Source organism: Toxorhynchites rutilus, chromosome 3 (genome assembly GCF_029784135.1).
Source record: "Toxorhynchites rutilus septentrionalis strain SRP chromosome 3, ASM2978413v1, whole genome shotgun sequence".
In the NCBI taxonomy this organism is placed as follows: domain Eukaryota; kingdom Metazoa; phylum Arthropoda; class Insecta; order Diptera; family Culicidae; genus Toxorhynchites; species Toxorhynchites rutilus.
Window position 1 is genome coordinate 284,562,785 of NC_073746.1, and position 20,278 is coordinate 284,583,062.

General features: G+C 37.9%; 1 protein-coding gene across 3 annotated transcripts in view; it reads right to left on the bottom strand.

Annotated features, from left to right (window-relative positions):
* Positions 1-20,278, bottom strand: part of LOC129777297 (neuropeptide SIFamide receptor-like) — a 100,577-nt gene that overhangs the window by 32,404 nt on the left and 47,895 nt on the right. For all 3 annotated transcript variants that reach the window (XM_055783511.1, XM_055783508.1, XM_055783509.1), the window contains one exon: positions 31-420. In XM_055783511.1, coding sequence (XP_055639486.1) covers positions 31-242 — 212 coding nt within the window. In that variant the 5' untranslated portion in view covers positions 243-420. The remainder of the gene's footprint in view (positions 1-30; positions 421-20,278) is intronic.

Consider the following 20,278-nt stretch of genomic DNA (forward strand, 5'->3'; position numbering starts at 1 on the left):
AACTGGATGAATGAATTCTCCCCGACTCACCTTAACAGCACCGTACCCAGCAGCCCGTAGCGTAGTTCGTATGCTGGGTCATATGCCGTTAGCAGCGGATACTCGTCCAAGCCCAACTCCCCGAATCTGGACATGTTTAGAGCGGCTGCGGTCGTCACCTCCGCCTCATAATGGACGACAAAACAAGTCCAGTTATGACCCGAACCAACGCTCGTGGTACAGTTAATTAAATTGGATTCCATTGATTCGACAGCGAAAGGAGGTTTCCTCCGCCGGAAACAGAACTGTGATGCTCTGCGGTGGAAGATAATGGGGTGATTTAGCGTGTTTTTCGTTCCATCGACTTCTCAGTATCCACAGCAGTGTTTCGACTTTGGCCCATTCGGAAAGATCAGTGTTGTTTCTTTTGGAAGAAACCGGCTGAAAGCAAAGAGAAATGAACGAATTGTCATTGTGTGTTTCTTCCAATAACAATTCTGTTGGAGTAAAGAGTTATCTTAATTGGAATCGACGAAATGTGAATTCTTTCATTCAAGTTCAATTGAAAATTTCTAACATTAATCAACAGTGTCCTTTTGCGGTACATTCCATTGATATTTTTCGTGAAACGGCTATTCAAACGTGAATAAGCTTCCATGAACAGAACGGATCGAATATACAACAGCTTTAAGATGTCGTTTTGGTTCCTGGTCGTCCCTTCGTTAGCATGCATCGACTGTGTCTGTCTATTCGCTGAACATCAGTAGTAATGAGAAGCTTACGAGAATTGGGGCTTATTTTCCGGACATTACCCGGGAAGCAAATACTTTGTGGGGTGTTCTCGTGCGGTTGACTTCCCGCTACCTAAACGATACTTGAGACAGGCCTCCAGATTCTAGATTGATGCGTCTAGATTTGACGCGACAGGGGCGCGGCCCTGTAACTATGGTTTGCCTTATAAATGCTGATTGATAGCTCAAATTTGGGATGCGTAAACCTTCCCCGCCTCGTTCCACGATGAATTGTTGCTGAATTAGATAAGAAGAAAATTTCGCGTGCTAACGAATAGGCGGTGAAAGTTTGGGAAGGACGTGGTTGAATTTCGTGCTAAATCGACGAGAACAATTGAATGGGAGAAGTTTTTGGAGAAAGAAAAAAAAACTGATGATTAATTCTGTTGTGTTTCTGCTTCAGTCGCAGCTCGAACTCCTTGCTGGTAATTCATGTAGACATTAGATTTATGATGTTTCTTTTAACTTCACTTTTGGATTAATTTTTTGGACGATTTTTTGTCCACCACTCGTTAACAGTACTCAGCACACCTTTCACGGCCGGTGAACAAGGTAATTAATCATAATCAAATCATTAATCATACAGAAGAGTATCGTTCTGTTCATCCATTCGAGGTAATAGAATGCCACTTGAAGCAATAACTAAGTAGTCATACATGTTGAGCCATGGACTATTTTTCACCTTCTCTTGAAGCTGAAAGTAATTCTTTAATAATCAGGTATAGATTGGGTATACGAATGATACATTTCGGCTTCACTTCCTTTAAGCTCTTTTATATTCGGGTTTCTCCAGGAAGCCGACAGTCACGAACTGTGAAAAGAGAAAAGCCGGTGGAATATTAATAAAGGTAGTCCTTTTTTTTGTGGTGTAATTTAAAGGGACCCTGCCACAGGCATCCCAAATGGTGGCACGTTCCTCGTATTCGACAGAATTTCAACATTTCTTCTTTTCCTATTTGTATCTTTGGGGTAATCTTATGCTATGTTTCCGTTAACAATTTTTTTTTGTCGTTTGAAGTGAGATGTTCCTCCTACCAATTGTGCGTTCAATAGATTTTTTCCCTCCTCATCGAGTTAAACTTGTGTTTCTTTAAATAAATATTTCATTCAAATTCTGATTCTAAATAAAATACTTAATACACCTTCACTGCAGTACATCCCCAATTGACATTTATTAAATTGTCTGAATTTCCATAAAATATTCGAAAAAAAATCCACAGTTCAAGCCCAGCATTATAAAACATCAACCTTTGTGTTCAAAAATGTCAGCTTAAAACGAATTTCTGTAGAAAATTATTAATTTTTTTTAAGCAGAGATACATCTTCCATTAGGAGTTACAAAAAAGAGCACATGTTACGATTTCATAGAATAGTTTTAACGTGAGTAACTATCTTTCTGCGAGTGGATTTTGATGATTTACATAGCAACTTTCTGAGATTGATTTGATATGCTATAAATTCCCTTGCTGCTGAATGATTCCAGTTGACGAAAAATGAAAGCATTCACATTTTTCAAAGAGCAGTACCCCGTCAAATTTATAAAAAAAAGTCTGAACTTAATCTGACACTGTCCAATTTTTTCAAAACCTTGAACATGTGGTGAGAACTACCCAAAGTTACAACTTTCATTAGCGTATGATAAATTTGATCGCGGCTGATTTTTTCCTAGGGTTTGTCAAAATCATGTTTTTTGCATTGCATTTCGATGCATTGGAACATCAAAAGCTGTCTGATTACAATATGGTGCTCGACGAAGTTGTTGGACCTTCATGGAAAAATTATACATAAGCCACTGTTCAAAACCTTGCTCAGAATTTGAAGTTGATATCGAAAAACTGTAGAGGGTTATTTACGGGACACGACCGTTACGAAATGGAAATTGATAAATTCACTCGCTTATCACTTCGGATATTATTTTCGAATAGAAAATCGCTTCTCGGCCTAAAGGCTAAGATAAAAAAAAAATTTTAGAATTCATCCCAATTTTTGATATAACTGTTTGATTGAATTTTTTGGTGAAACTGAATAAAGGGTGTGTCACATCAAATTGCGTCACGAAAAAAACGCTGTAGAAATTCGACCAGTAGACCGATCCTTTTGAAAATTTTAGACAGTAAAATAAAAACTATTAAACAACTTTTGGCATTTTCTTTTCATTCATACTTCGAGCCCGTATGCTCGCACCTTCCTCTTTACCCCGTCCATAAGGTTCTGTACAACGTCAGGTTGTAGTTTTTTTTGAACAGAAATCCATTTTCTCTTGAAGTCCGCCTCCGATTTGACAACTTATGGGTTCTTCCGGAGGGCCTGCTTCATAATCGCCCAATATTTCTCTATTGGGCGAAGCTCCGGCGCGTTGGGCAGGTTCATTTCCTTTGGCACGAAGGTGACCCCGTTGGCTTCGTACCACTCCAACACATCCTTTGAATAGTGGCACGAAGCGAGATCCGGCCAGAAGATGGTCGGGCCCTCGTGCTGCTTCAATAGTGGTAGTAAGCGCTTCTGTAAGCACTCCTTAAGGTAAACCTGCCCGTTTACCGTGCCGGTCATCACGAAGGGGGCGCTCCGCTTTCCTCAAAAGCAGATCGCTTGCCACACCAAGTACTTTTTGGCAAACTTGGATAGTTTTTGCTTGCGAATCTCCTCCGGAACGCTGAATTTGTCCTCTGCGGAGAAGAACAACAGGCCCGGCAGCTGACGAAAGTCCGCTTTGACGTAGGTTTCGTCGTCCATTACCAGGCAATGCGGCTTCGTCAGCATTTCGGTGTACAGCTTCCGGGCTCGCGTCTTCTCCACCATGTTTTGCCTTTCGTCGCGGTTAAGAGCCTTCTGAACCTTGTATGTACGCAGGCCCTCCCGCTGCTTGGTCCGCTGGACGAATGAACTTGACAAATTCAGCTTATTGGCGACATCCCGGACCGAACTTCTCGGATCACGTCTAAACTGTGATCTTTTTCACTGACGGAGCATCCATTTTTGCCGTTCTTCGCCTTCCGGTCGATGGTTAGGTTCTCGAAGTATCGTTTTAGTACTCTGCTGACCGTGGATTGGACGATTCCCAGCATTTTACCGATGTCCCGATGTGACAACTCCGGATTCTCGAAATGAGTGCGCAGGATTAATTCACGACGCTCTTTTTCGTTCGACGACATTTTTCCAAATTTACGAAAAATTGACAGTGAAGCATGGCCAACGTGATATATACACTCTTATCTGATTATAACCGAAAGCTGAAGATATAATTCCAAAAAATTAAATTTCTACAGCGTTTTTTCCGTGATGCAATTTGATGTGACACACCCTTTAGAAGCTGATAGTTTGCGTGGTTTTGTAAAATCAGCTGATTCATTCTTTCCCTCATGAAAATAATACGACGAACAGGAGAAATAATGAGCATGCATCGCAAGCGTTATTCTTTTACTTGATATTCACGATGACAGTGACTTCTGTTTGAGGCCATAATTTGGGTCTCAAACTCGATAGTGTAATTTCTTTGAAATAAAAAGGCACGAAGCCAGATTTAAAATTTAAAATTTGATTACTTGGAATACGTATTCTGCCGCTCTACGTATTGTTGTCCCATGTTCCAAAATCATCAACTGAGAAAAACGTAATCAAAGTTTTCTAGCACATTTGTCGTCTACTAGAAGCTGTAAGCGTTTCAATTTAGCAATACACCGGGTTTTTTATAAGTAGTGAACTATTGTTTGATGAAATGTGTAAAGTTGTCCTAACTGAATCAATCATGCTTGATTACAGGTTCAAAAATTCATGATGGGAACCTGATGCTGTTTTTTGGAATACTGGGAACAAACAAAAAGTTTTTTGTGTTTTTTCCGAAAGATTATGCATAAAAACATCGTTTTATGAAGAAGGGAGTGATCTGCTACACCTTTGCAGAATATAAATCTCATTGTTATAAGGCATACGCTAACAAGGTGTGCACATGTTCTGTTTTTTTATTTGTTTGAGAATAAGTTCGTTTTTCCAATCCAGAAATGAGAATATTAGCTCTGCTGGAAGCGTGACATAACATTCTTGTACCTCAACCGATTCATTTATTATGGATCTACAAAAAACGTGTTTATTCCGCCTGAAAATCAATTACTATCTTTGACGCTCCCCAAAATCGTAAAACGAGATCGGCCGACAGCTGGCCAACATAATAGTTTGAGGGCAATCGGGAAGCCCATCAAACTTTTTCATCGGTCGATACTGAATCGGTGTTCAAACTATTCTTTCATAATTTAGAAATGCAATGTGTAGGCTTTTCCATTAAATAATCTATCACTGAGAATGAGGTACACACAATACTCTTAGAATCTCTCAATACTACCATTTCAGGACAATAATTTCATTATGGAACGTTTACTTCAACAATCAAACACCAGCTAAATAGTAAATCGTTCAAAAATAGTCGGCCGGCTGGCTGTCTAGTCTGCGCCCTCTTCACCAACCCGACTGTTTGGTTGACTCGGTACTAGCAGCCCAACCCGACCAAACTATCGACCCATAAAAAGCCTGCAGTTTGCGGGGGCTTATATACTCATGAAACTCATGAAATAGTTCTAGTAAGCTTTTATAACATTACGCCTTTTTCTCTGCGGTTATTTCCGTTGCTCTTATTTCCTCCGCGATGTTTTCTTCTGGAGATCAAATGAATGAGAATGTAAGGGATACACTAGCTTTTAAATTTGCTTGTAAACATTAGAATTTACTGCAAAATTTATATAATTTTCTAAAATACTACAAAAACCCGCTTTTGACACTTTTTTTAAAATCGTTGCGAAAACTTTAAATATTTTTTTTCGTCAATGCAATTAACTTTATACAGAATTTATTGGAGTTTTTAAAACTCTCTTTCGACTTGTGGTGCGATCATTACCTCTTGAATTATTCATCATCAAAGACGAAAGGGGTAATTTTACAGAGCTGGTTGGCGAAAAATTATGTTAGTTAAGAAAATCTTAGCAAAAACAGATTTTTTTTAATTTCTTCACGATATTGTTGTCCACAGCACATACACACATCAAGCTATAAATATGTACGTAAAATATTCTAATACCTGAATGTTGGCGCTTCAAAATGATGTACATCTCATCTGGTTGCGTTGATTTTTCACAAAGTTACAGCATGTTAAAAAAAACAACTTGAAAATGATTCAATCAGGCGTCGTGCACAAATTACGTTACGCGATAAAGGGGGGGGGGTTGTGGTTGCGTTACTTTCTGTGTATTAGAGATAGGAGTTACGTAGGGGGGGAGGGGGTCCAAAATCCGGATTTTTAGCGTTACGTAAATTGCGCACGACGCCTTATATACAATTTTAGACTCGATTATGTATATACAGTTTTTTTTTATTTAAAATATGACTTGTTTCAAGCGAAAATTTAATATTTCAGCGTTAAAATGAAAATTAATTGGCTATTATGAGTACAGAGGTGTGAAAGTCGAGATTTTAGTTGATTCTAGTTGAAAATTCGACAGGAATGATTAGAAATGATATTGCAGAGAAACTAAGAAAGATAGGAGTTGGGTGCTAAAAAAAATGAATTGAAGAACGGTTAGAAAGATTTAATTTGAGTGATAGAAACATTCAAGTTTATTGTGTGTTTTTGAATAAAATTAATAACAATACCTTGAAAACAACTAAATTTAAAGTTTTTCACTTCTAAAATGTTACATAAATCCACTATTTTGGAAGTTTCACAACCATATCCTGTATTAAATTTTCTCATCTTTCAAATGGAAGCAACAGAATTCTCCTACATAGCGTAGTTTTGGAATTCGAGCCAGTTTAAGGTAAACAGAGTCCGAAATAGAGAAAAAGTTCAATAACTCAGTCATTGAGTCAGTATATTCTATCACTTCCTTTTTTTATGTGAATAAGGCATTTAAGGACCTAAAGGGCATTTATTTGTTTCTTTTATATTTAAAAAAACAAAGAATAAATGTATTGAAAACAATCAAAAAAATTTTTTTTACTCGATTACATACATTGAGAAGAAATCGGACACTGTATATAATCGAGTCCTCCCTGTACTTACAAATTCAGAAACTTTTCGTTTAGTTAAGTGAGTAAACTCCACATAATTTTCTCAACAATGAATAGACATAAAATTCAGTAAATATCAAGTGTAATTGGTTGTTATTTATACAAATTACAATCATAATACTTGCTACTAAAATATTATTAGCAATTGTTATAACAAATTGGTTTACAACACAACACAACACAACACAATTACCAATTAATTGTGATTGACAAGTATACTCGTCATGCGTATAAATCAGTGACCATTAGCTATTTAAATTGTAATTTTTGAGAAAAACAAAACATATTCTCAAATTTAGAGAAGTTCAGAATATGTTAAGTCCATGGTGGAATAAAACAAACAAATAGAATATATAAACAGTTCGAGATGATGTCATGCGTATGGTTGATGTATGCACTGGTTGAAAAAGTTTACCAGTTCGCATAATGAATTTATTTATTTGCGATAATAATGATTTTAGATGTTCGCATTGCTAAAAACTTAAAATCAGTAAGGAATCGTGTCACTGGTATTCGATTTGCAAAGTTCCATTGTGTATAATACCCTGTTTCGCTGAATTTCACTCCACAGTAAGATTTGAATGCTTAATTTTATATGTATAATATTTAATTGAATTCATTGCATTTTTAGTTCAATATGTATGTAATATAAGCTTATGTTAACCAAAGAAGTAAATATTAGTAATAAAAAATTTATTTTTATGGAATAAAACCATCTTTTTCATACAATATTTTACCAGCGCAACTTACTCTGTGATTGACGAATATACTCTTCATGGCTCGATTCTGGCGACACAAAACTGTGCACACTTTTTAATGGAGACGCCACAGCTGGTTAATAGGGGTCGATGTTTAGACCGCGTTGACCCCCAAAAACAGTTTTCGTTTATATCGACCCCTGGGAAAACGAAATCGGCCACTTTGAGAAACCCTGTTCTAAATTAAAACGCTGTCAGAAGTTTCTTGGCACACAACTAGAAGCGTTGCAGTAACTAGATAGAAGCGGCCAAATTCTAACTAAAAACAGATTTCACAAGTTTTATTATATTGTAATTCCACTTTGTGAAACCGTTTTGCTGAGCGATGAAACCGACTGAAAAAGTTGTGGTCGCTGCCCGTAGAGGTGTTCAGCAAAATCTCAAGGATCGCCACACCCTCATCAGCCCTGTGCTGGTACGGCTCATCGTAAAGGAGCCAAGCAGGTCAGTTCTCACGAGTTCCAGGTCACGATCCTCTCACTAAACGTCAAGGACAACACGAAGGGTGCGACCTTCCACGACCAAGACCCAAGGACCCAAAAGAGGCGTTTTACCCCATCGCGCTTCTTCTCACGGTTACAATTAAGGGACAGGAGGTTAGACTGCGTTTCCTTCTAGAACCGGCAAATCGTTTCCTCGGTACTGAGCGCAGCCACTCCAGGAAGTTAATCGTAACGGATTTCAAACCTATCTATGAATTATTATTCCAAATTCCAGGATTTTTTTTTATTTACTTACAATGTATCTTTCCTTCTTTTCTTGTCATCTCCAAACTCTATACCAACATCATCATTGCAGGGCTGTTGTTCAGTATTCTAGCAACATGTCATACCAATCGTCCATCCAACCTTGACGACTGTCTTGATGGGGGATTCACCGTAGAGTCGCGCCAGTTCGTGGTTCATTCTCATTCTCCATACTTCGTTTTATTGAAGAAGGTTTCGTGCCCGTAGATGACTAGTGGTCCAATCACTGTATATGGTACACGTCGTACGAGATCGAAGATTGTTGGGTCTTGGGGATTTCAGAGCCCTTAGTAGGCACGACTTCCGTTGACCATCTGTCTTCGAATTTTACTGATGCCGATGTTGTCGGTTGCTATTAGCGATCCAAAGTTGACAACTCGTTGACCAGCTTGAGCTTGTCACCGTCGACATTACTACAAAGAACATATTTAGTCTTAGACGTATCCTAAGCCCAATCAGCCATGCTTCATTTCTCAGTTGGATGTACAAACTTGCAAACGCTGCATGTGTTCTCCCGATTATATCTTCCATGACATCTTCTAGCGCCACATTGAAAGGGCTAATCCAACTCCCTTGTGTACGATAGGCGTGACGCAACGCTAATCAATCCATCATGGTAGCCACCTTGCGCATTTACAATAGAAAATTTAACCACACAAGCAACCCATCACTTGTTGCTCTGCTACCGCGTGGAGTAGTCGGGCCTAAATTACTTCGAAGTAAGCATGCTCTATATGTTTTGAGCTCAGTGTAGGAAAGGAAACAATTTACGACATATGATAGCTTGTATAGTGTTCTCGCGAGGATGAGAGGGTTTTTCATTATTCACACATTCAACCTCCACGTGAATAACGGCGCTTTTCGGGGCCACCAAAAATAGTAAAAGTAGAATGACCATATTCCACACTTGGTCAAAAATTTGCACGTGGAAGGCGGCTGTGGTCACTCAGAATACGAGGTGTGTTCAAAAAAAAGAGTGAATTTTCAAGTTCCACGGGCAACGCACATTCGATACTCATTTGTGTTGTTGTTGTGTTGGTACAAGCTCCTGCAAGATGGCCGAGGAGATGTCAATTACGAGCTTTGCTTTGGACACCTCAACACGTGAACAACAGATGAAAACGGTGAAACAGTGAACAATATTGTGTTTACTGATGATGTTTGTAGATTATCCGACATCGGATATCGGTATCGGTATCGATATGGGCTCGTACCATACATTTTTATCGGATGTTTTGATCTATTGTAGTATGTCAGTGAAGTTGGTTTCGAAACTACCTCATTTTGGCCAGATTATTTCCATTACTGATAGCAGCAAATCTTCGATCATACCAAAATATGTCTAACCGTTAAATCTCTCAAAACTGATTAAACATGTTATATACGAGGGCAGTCCGATAAGTACTTAGCTTACAACAAAAAAATTTCTTGGAAAAGTAGCGATTTATTTCTCAACACAGTCTCCTTTTAGCTCGATACACTTGACCCAGCGATGTTCCAACTTCTTCAATCCATCTGAAAAATACGTTTTCTCGCGGTCTGCAAAGTAGGCCGCCGTGGCGGCGATGACCTCCCCATTCGACTCAAATTTCTGCTCGGCGACTGACATTTTCAAGTTTGGATACAAAAAAAGTCGCACGGGTCCAAATCTTGAGAATACGGGGCCAAATCTGGAGAATACGTAGTGCAATTCGACCAATTTAGCTGTGCTGACGGCGGAATTTCCATTTTTTCCATTTTTACAAAATCCGTGGACACGACCGCTTCCACACACGGTCAAAACAAAACTACGTATCCGATTAGGCTGAAATTTTGACAGTAGCCGCTTACGAGAATATATAGGAAATCAGGGTAAAACTGACACCCTAAGGAATTCCACATATTTCCAAGATCTAACATGTGTCTTCGACTTCAAATCGTTACAGAACCTCTCTTCAACTGTTCATGAGCCATTCTACAGTATCTGTTGATCATTTTTTGATTAGCACTCGAATTTTGATAGAATACGAAAATTTATGTTTTCAGATGAAATAAATGGGAGTGCGGGTGAGATCGATACCCTGTCGGGAAAAAACCGACACCTTTGAAGAAGCGAATGAAAACTTGTTACAATAATTACAAAGTATTAAGAGGTTATCTATATACTATGTGGACACTTTAAGATCCCAGTTTAGGTGAGCATCCACGTGAAATGTGCCGATGGGCGTTGAACGAAGGGATACCATGAGCTCTGCCAGGCTTCTTTGTTGACATGCCCGATTCAACGTTGGTTCTGGCTGTTTTATTAGTTAAGTTATGCCGTTTTGTCTGTCGAATATGAACACGAGACATCTACAAAAAGTAAGAACGCACTGTTCCTGTCTGTGAAACACAAACCAGGTGTCGGTTTTACCTTGACTGAAGGTTTCGGTGTTACTCCGAATGGACTCAAAATTTCAATACAATGTCTACGAGAATTGATAAGCAACAACACCACCTACCGTCACAAAAACTACATTGAACAATGATCTACGATGAATTAAGTTCCTAAAAGTATCGAATTTTCCACAATTTTCCGACTTGAACGCTTAAATTCAACGAGCGATATTTTACATGGACTGTCTTATGTTTGATGGCCGGTTCTGTTTTGTTGTTTGTTTTGACAGCAAAGCGACTTCCGCAGATGTAAGGTACCTCGAAACGTGAGAAACGACAAGTGTATTCAAGGGACATCGGAAAATTTTCAAAAAATTTCTTCTGACTGAAAAAATCATGGGGTGTTGATTTTACCCACAGTGTCGGTTTTCCCTGATTTCCACTACTACACGATCAGTAATCTCTCTTGCGATACTGACACCATCGGGCGTAGAGGCTAGGTACTTATGGGACCGCCCTCGTACACTCGACAAAAAAAAATAGAGGAGCAAGGTGCAACATAATTTTTTTGAGTGATTTATGAAGGACTGTAATTTTTTTTTAAAATGAACCTCTGAGGATGAAATATACAATTATGTTTAAGCAACAAGTCTATAGTTATGGCATTTTGGATTTTTTTCTTTTTGCTTAGATGTGTGTATCTATAATGGACAAGAATGAGAATGAAACAAAATCTTTCTTTTTTGAAGCTTTACGTACCCAAACCAATAACGGGTCCAATTAGCCTAATCCTTTAACCTTAATTTACTCCATAGAATGGTCCAGTAAGTCTCCTTACTAGAGAGGGGTCTTTAGTTAAATGAAATATTATCCTTTTGTGTTTGTAATAGGTATTCCAAGAAATAATGTTCGTACAGTAAACCGCTAGAACGTTCTGAAAGCATGATCAAATTCTATAACAGTTTTAAAATCATGTAGCTTTGAAATGATGTATATTTCATCTTCAGATATTTATTTGTAACGGAGTTACAACCTTTCTAAAATCACTACGATCGCTATCGTTCCTCTATTTTTTTTTCGAGTGTAGTAAAAAGGTTAACATTGTTTGGGACATGTCTAGCAACACAACAAAACGAACAAAAAGAAATTCGAATGTACGTTTACTTTACTTCTTACATCTTCTTCTTCTTTTTCTTCTTCTTCTCAGATGACCCCAATGTTACAAGATAAACTCCGCCCTCCCAATGTAGTGTTGCTCGCGTCATTTTCCTTAGTACTCAATTGATATTTCTAGGTCAATGTGTATATGTTTTGATTGTACGTTAGTTAAAATTTTAGTACCACTGCAGAAGATGTAGTTTCCAATGCTGTATCTTTTTGGTCAATTGAACACCACGCATCAAGTTTCCCGCGTAAATGAAGTGTTTGACAAATGGAACGGAAAATCTCTTCCTGAAAACAGAGAACTGATGATTCTTGATGATGATTTTTGTACACATTCTTCGAATCTTGTGGCGTGCTCCATTCGACTCGAATTTTGCTTTGATTTTTAGGATGTTAATATATATATTTTTCTCTGATGTCGCATTACGGTGTGCTTATCAGTTTATTGGAGACATCTCAGGGGTCGTTTACTTTTCTTACATAATATCTCATCTGATGGATGGTTTCACAGTTATTTGGAAATAAAAATTCCCACGAACTGACCATAAAATAAAATGATGAGCACGTAAAACCTAACCTAAACGGACCAGAGTGGGAGGTTGCGGATGTGTAATTCCCGATAGGAACCATCGAAGCAAATATTAAAAGCCATATAAATGTTTTCGACCAGTATTTAGCGATTCCAGCACTTTCATGTGGAATGTTCATGACACCAACAAGAATTATTTAGACAGACAACTGATTTTCTTCGATGTTAGCTGTGCAATCAATGCTATCGTTTGCGTTCGGCGAAATTCGCAAATTAAACAGAATTGATTTGGTTTCTCGACGATGTCGCATTCCGCTCGGAGATATTTTTCATTTAACGAAATTGCGTATCAACTACTCACGTCTTGAAATTTATTTTTTAATAGCCTTCATTGTCACACTGAAAATTTGCTATTATGTTCGTGAGGGCCAGAAATCACACAATTAGTGCTCTAGTGCGTGCGAAGTTGGTTGTTGCATACGCAAAAATTCACCGGAATTTTCTGAACCATCGGCGGGAAAATGGATATAGATACGCGATTTAGCCTCAGCACGTTTCCCCTCGCTGGCAGCAACACATCACGTAATAAGTTGTTCAATACAGAAACTCGATGTGAGACTGGACCGAGACAGCCAGCAGATTCGTGATTCTTGATAAATGCCAGCAACGCGACTGCCAAGGTTTTCTTCCAATAAATCTAAGCATCGACAGCAGCCCTGTCGATGTAGGAATATTGGATAATCTTCCCCGAGCTCAAATTACATTCCATGGAACAGTATTCTTCAGAGGATTCGGAGATGCTCCTAGCACGGAGTGAATCAGTGATGTCGGTATGAGATTGAGGTCAACGAGTCATTTATAAAATTCATGGATGCAGCTCATGTCATTTATCACTGAGGCTGGCATATCGCCGAATATTTGAAAGATACAAGTTTTGTTAAGTTTTCGTTGAGTAGCTTTGATATGATCATAAATGCTTTATGGTCGATATCGTTGGTAATAAAACTGACGGGCAAGATGTTGAGACTATGTGTACTCAAGTAGACCACATCCTGGAAAGAAACGAATTGTGCTTGATTACAGGCGGGGGAGTAATGAAATGACCTGATGGAATGTGCTGATATTTGTACATCAATTTAGCTATGTTGATTGATAGCAAATGATACAATCTTGCTTTGTCACTTCAACATAGATAAATAGTGGAACAATTATTTTGAAATATCGTTTCACTTATCATGAACCCATTAAGCGTTGAACATTGAGCATTGAACATTGAACGTTAAGCGTTGAGCATTGATTTAACACGTTCGTTGCCCCGTCACCCAGATATGGGTACCATTTTCGTGCGTTCAGTAGGATTTTTGAAAGGAATTTGATAGAATAGGCACTTTAAAGTAGCTATAGGATATATAGAGAAATAGTAAGATTATGACAATATTATTATGATTTTTATACTTTTTCATTTATTTATAGTACGGAAGGTTTGTACTGCGGTTTTTTGGCGAAACCCATATAATGTGTATTTGGCATGTGTTATTGTTGTCAATTCGTCTATGAATTAAAAAAAATATTGCTAGATCATTTGAAAATTGCCTACAAAATAAGTTTGATCTTCATTAAATTATTTATTCGCAAGTTGGGTCCTGCAAGAAAATCAAAAACGTCGCGTTAGGCGACGAACGTGTTAAACGTTGAGCATTGAGCATTGAAAATTGTGCATTAAGCGTTGAGCGTTAAGTATTGACTTTACAATGGCTTTCGTTTCCGTTTCCGTTTGTACGTGTTCTCTTCTACTACTGTCATTTTGCTCTAACACGATATTCGTCTTATTCTCTTTATTTGTCCAACTTTACTCTAGTAACTCCATTTACGGCCCTTTAAAGCCGTTTCTCATGAACCAGAAGCTTCCACCTTCGTTTTCATCGGAATATGATATTCGACCTCCGCTGTTGGAGCCATTTCACCCAATACTCATATCGTAGGGGTTTTCCATCATTGCATCAAACAAGAATTTTATGAATGGCCGTTGTAATTTAGGGGGTCGGATCATGGCCACTTTCCACTAATACTACAAGACGGTATCTTCATGACGTAATGCGCCGTTCAAACCGGCATTTAGCGTACCTTTCTCAGCCGTTCGCAGATAAGTTCTCCTGAGATCTCCTGAGAACGCACAGCTACGATTTTGATAGACAAAGTACCTTCTGTATCTACTCCTAATTTTACGGAGTTAATATGATATTAATAACAAATTGACGCGTGTAAGCAATACTCGGTGCGTCTCTATCAAACTTTTGTAGACAAGAATAACGTGCTTTTATCATATATTTTCAACATAATGAAGGAAAGCTGGCTCATCAAGGGACCGGATATGTTGACATCCCTACAAGCTACTAGCTATTCTATTACTTTTCATACGATGACTTAATGCTTTCCATGTAGGGGAAATGCGGTTAAAATGAACAGGGTTGGTGAAATGAACCAGTGCTCAAGCTTCGATTATTTAACTGGAAACCAATTGATACTTCTTGATTGTCATATTCTAAGATCATTCAAAGCTATTTAAAATACCCTGTAATGCATGAAACCTTCAAATGTGAAAAATAATAAATACAACAGAAATTTCTCTTACGGTAGCCATTCGAATGTAAGTTTGCGAATCGTATTTAACGCATTTCCCGTGAAATTTAAATTATTCGATCTGATATCTTCGACAAATTATCACTTTGGAAGACTGTCACATAGTTAATGAAAGGTAAACAGATATTTTGTTTGATTTCAGCGATTAATTCGCATTCGAAATTACCTCAAAATGAGCCACCACTGGATAACGACTTACAATGTTATGTTCTCTAAAGCTTGTCTACCTTATCACATGTTGCTCTTCAAAGGGTTCCTTTTGCGGCTTCGACCCTGGAGAAATGTGCCATCCCAAACAAAACCAAACCTTAATATGTGAAGCGTTATGTGTTTCTTTCTACGTTTTTATACGTATGAGAAAATTCTAATTGCTACTCTAGATGAATAGGCCCAGATTATTTCATACAAATACCTACTTTCTCAATGATGATTCAAACAAATTTGGACATGAAACAACGGATGAATCCAACCCATTTGACATAATATTCACAGGTATTCATTTTACCACCACTAGGTGTTCATTTTAACCTCACACTAAAAAAATGATTTTACAACTTTTTTTCTTTTAATGAAATATTTACTATTTTTATGTTTTTATAAAAAAAAAAGTTTGATATCTTAAGCCATAATTAATAATAATAATATTAGTTAAGCCATAATGTTGAAGCTTGAAGAACGGATATTGTAGCGGTATGTGGACCCAGTAAATGGGCATATTTCTTAGGGTGTTCATCTTAACCGCATTTCTCCTATTTCCTCCTAATGATCAATTGATAAACTTTTTCTCAGCTGAAAGTGGTGCTGCTGATTGATAGAAGACTTTATTTCTGTGTCGTATAAGTTTTTTTTTATGTGGAAAGCAAGTTTGGGCGAAGACTTGAGAATATTTGTATTCTTGGTATTTTTCTTTTCCCGGTTGTATGAAATTTTTGACGTCCACTATCAAAGGGAATAAATCAGTGACAGTGATAGATACAATGACCCAATCAGCTCTCTGAGGTGAATAATACATACGCAACGGAGTTTGTATTATCATTACTACAGTCTAGTCTTTTACATAAGATAATAAATATTGAAGTAATTGATTCAATTTTCATGAGTGTTCATGTGTGTTTGATGAATGCTTTACAAATATTCGATAAGTTTGAGAAATTCCTGATAACATGTTTATAATTTAAAAATATTTCGGATATATAGTCTCACAAATTTATAAGAAGGCATCTCTTAATATTTCCACTAAATCCTCAGTATTATTATACTACGTCAGTATTGGAAAGCATTTTCATTCAAAGATTTTTGTTAAAAAAATCCCTTTATTCCTTCCGAAACTATAAATGATCCCCTTTTTCTGTTTATTCAGGAGGTATTTTATTCATTACTAGTTGACTCGGCAAACTTCGTCCCGCCCAAAATTTATTTTTCATTATCACTTTCACGTTTTCTTACTAAGCGCATGTTCATGGGTCAAAACTGTTCATTGATTGATTTTCTAATCTACCCTTCAAAATTACCTTTCACTATAAAATTCCTAGTACTTCTACCAAATCGTCATTATAATATTATTATTAGGAGAATATTTTCAGACACAATTCTCGTTCAAGATTTTCCAAACACTTGCAACATGTTTCATGTTTCTCCTTTACATGGAGTAAATGTTCGATACAGAAAATATGATAGAATAAAGACAGCCCTAAATCGGACAATTCCTTCCTCGAGTTTTGCTCTTATCAACACATTCGGCGATCCATTTTTATTTATATAGATAGAAGAAGCTATAGGAGTGAGCTTTATCACATTAAAATCAATTTCCACTTTCGAACAAAAATCAATTTTGCTAGCGCAAACAACGCAAATGGACTAACAACGCTTGTCACTATGAAATTGTAGAACATATGGGAATTGAGTTTTCGCAAATTTTCCCATTTTCTTCTGAGTATCCCAATAACTTTCAATTGTCATGTTTGGCTAGAATATGTTTGATTGAAATGTGTGTTTTAATTTTTTGGAACCCCCCTTCCATTCCAGAGGAGGGAGGGGTGTTATACCATCATAGAAATTTCTCGTACCCAAAAACTCTCACATCCCAAATTTGGTTCCGTTTGCGTGATTGATTCTCGAGTAATGTAGCCCCCCTTAGGGAGGGGAAAGGCGTGTCAAACCATCATGAAAACGTGTATTGCCCCTACAACATCCATAAACCGAAATTGGTTCCATTTGCTTGATTAGTTCTTGAGTTATGCAGAAACTTATGCTTCATGTATATGGTAGCCCCCCTCCCCCTTAGAGAGGAGAGATGTGTTGATTCACGATAGAAACCTCAACATGCCAAATTTGGCTCCATTTGCTTCATTGGTTTTCGAGTTATGCGGAAATATGTAATTCATTTGTATGGCAGCCCCTCCTTGGAGAGGGGGGAGGAGTTTCGAACCACCATAGAATCGTTCATCGACCCCTAAAACCTCTATATGCCAAGTTTGATTTCATTTTCGTGATTAGTTCTTGAGTTATGCAGAAATTTTGTTTCATTTGTATAATAGCCCCTCTTAGAGAGGGGGGGGCGGAGTCTCGAACTATCATAAGAACCTTCCCCGACCCCTAAAACCCCTACATACCAATTTTCCTTTCGATCGGTTCAGTAGTTTTCGAGTCCATAAGAATCAGACAGACAGAAAGACAGAAAGACAGAAAGACAGACATACAACATTTCATTATATATATATATATATATATATATATATATATATATATATATATATATATATATATATATATATATATATATATATATATATATATATATATACAACGCACACAAGTAATAAAAGCAATAAGTAAATTTATTAATTATTTCATAATGCATTCACATTAGTTTAACTACGTTGTTTTTCCATCGATTATCTTACCCGATTTCACATTTGATTTGTCACATCTCCATCAAAATGACATCCCATCTTCGTTTACAAATTAAACTTCCTAAAAATGACAGCAGGTTAATCGTTTTACTTTTCGTTCGTTTATATCCCGTCTCAGTGGTAGAGTGTCCCATAGGTTTTGATGGAGGCCAAGAATAGCTGTCAACAGTATTTAGGATACTTATTACACTCTCTCTCTCCGATCAGATTGGAAAACGAGATACCATTGCACCATTTCCAGCGTTACTTTAACGTGAAATGCTATCAAAGAACTGAAGATTCTCTAATTTATGAGGAATCGATTGAAACTTGAAACATTAGAATTTGCAATCTTTATGGACTTCGACAAGTTAAAAGAAAATGTACGTCGATATATTTCGTGAAAATCATTCACTCCAGCCAAATTCAATACAAACAAACAAGTCTACAAATCGCGAAGTAGAATAATTAACATTGTGAGTGTTTCATAACTTATTTTCCATTTTCTTCCCACGTTTTCTTCGAAATATCGGCATTGCAATTGAGTCACAGAAAAAGCTTTCCTTGTATAGAAATGTGCGCTGCTGATCTCCTACACGACTCACGATTGCTAATAAAAATACACTGAATGGAACGGTGGACGGAAATGTACAAGAATGTAATGCTCGTACATTTTGCTCCGTCGGAAACATTTGCTTGCTTGAAAATGTTGGAGGAAATTCCCCGGTTTATTTTCATTAATAAGTAAATTCAATTCAACCTGAATGAGCATAAAAAGGAGGAAGCATTCCACGTGCAACCCTTATCTTACACATTTGCGAGCAGACAACCATCATGAAAAGCGAACACAACACAAGGGGCGCGTGCCTCGTTACTCAGGTACGCAGAGATATTTCTTTAAATTGCCACAATTTAAGTGATTTCTAACCTTCATCCGTCTTCACAGTTTCAGTGTCAACATCAATGACTCTTCTGGGCCAACGTAAGAATGCTTCATAATGGTTGCGATGGGCTTCCTATAAAGGAGCTTTGCAAACCGCACGCGAGCAAGGCCAGGATCGAACATCACTTAACGGGCGAATAAAAAGCGATTACTCCCTTTTCCATCGTTTGGCAGTTTTCCCCCCACCCATTTTCCCAGACTCCCTGCGAGAACAATGTTGTTTTCCTGGTTGGTTTGCCATACCACTTAATTTTTATGTCAGCGCTATGTTTTATTGTGGCGATGCCTGTTCACAGAGCGCACTGCCAATCGATGGCAGATGACAACTGTCTACATGGTCGTCCTGTCATTCATTACAATTTATCGTTGAGAGGGACATACGAGTATACCAGTACACCAGATGTAGAGGCGGAGAGAAATTAATAAAATATCTTCTTGCGGGATTCTATTTTTGCCGTTGGCGAACAATTCACTTGTCGCACGCCTTTGGCTTCTTGACCACAGACAAAAAGCCGTTCAATAAGACAAGCCAATCGATAAAGATCGACGCTACGATGTCCGTTAGAATCAAGAGCTTGTTGGACAACTGACGAGGCGAGTTTTGGAGGTCGTGTGCTTCCAGACACAAACGATTGTATGAGTACCGTTTATAAATAAGATGGCGTAGAAAAGGTTCAGTATAAGATAAATTGAAAAAAATATAGCATTTATCAACAATTAGTGCAAATACTATCTAAAATACAGTGCGTGAACTCCTAATATCAGGTAATATCACGTAACCTGTCCAAAAGTCCAAAACCTGAATGTTTCATGACAAAGACTTCTTGCTAAGCCCCCTCTTGTACAGTTTTTACGTCAATGATATGGATGATTGTCTAACTAGAGACTGCACGCTGAGACAACTTGCAGACGATGGAGTTATTTCCATCACGGGTACTAATCCCGTCGTTCTGCAAAAGTCGTTGCAAGGTACCCTGAACAATCTGTTCACGTGGGCCCTCAAGCTGGGTATCGAATTCTCTACGGAGAAAACTGAAATGGTCGTTTTTTCTAGGAAGCACGAACCCGCCCAATTCCAGCTTCACCTATCCGGCAAAACGATCCAACACTCTATGTTTTTCAAATACCTGGGTGTATATTTTGATTCTAAGTGTACCTGGGGGAGACACATTGCGTATTTGAAACAGAAATGCCAGCAAAGAATCAATTTTCTCCAAACAATTACCGGAACATGGTGGGGTGCCCATCCAGGAGACCTCATTCAGTTGTACAAAACAACGATATTATCAGTGTTAGAATATGGCAGTTTTTGCTTCCGATCAGCTGCCAGGATTCATATTCTCAAGCTGGAGAGAATACAATATCGTTACTTGCGTATAGCCATGGGGTGTTTGCATTCGACACATACGATGAGTCTCGAAGTTTTGG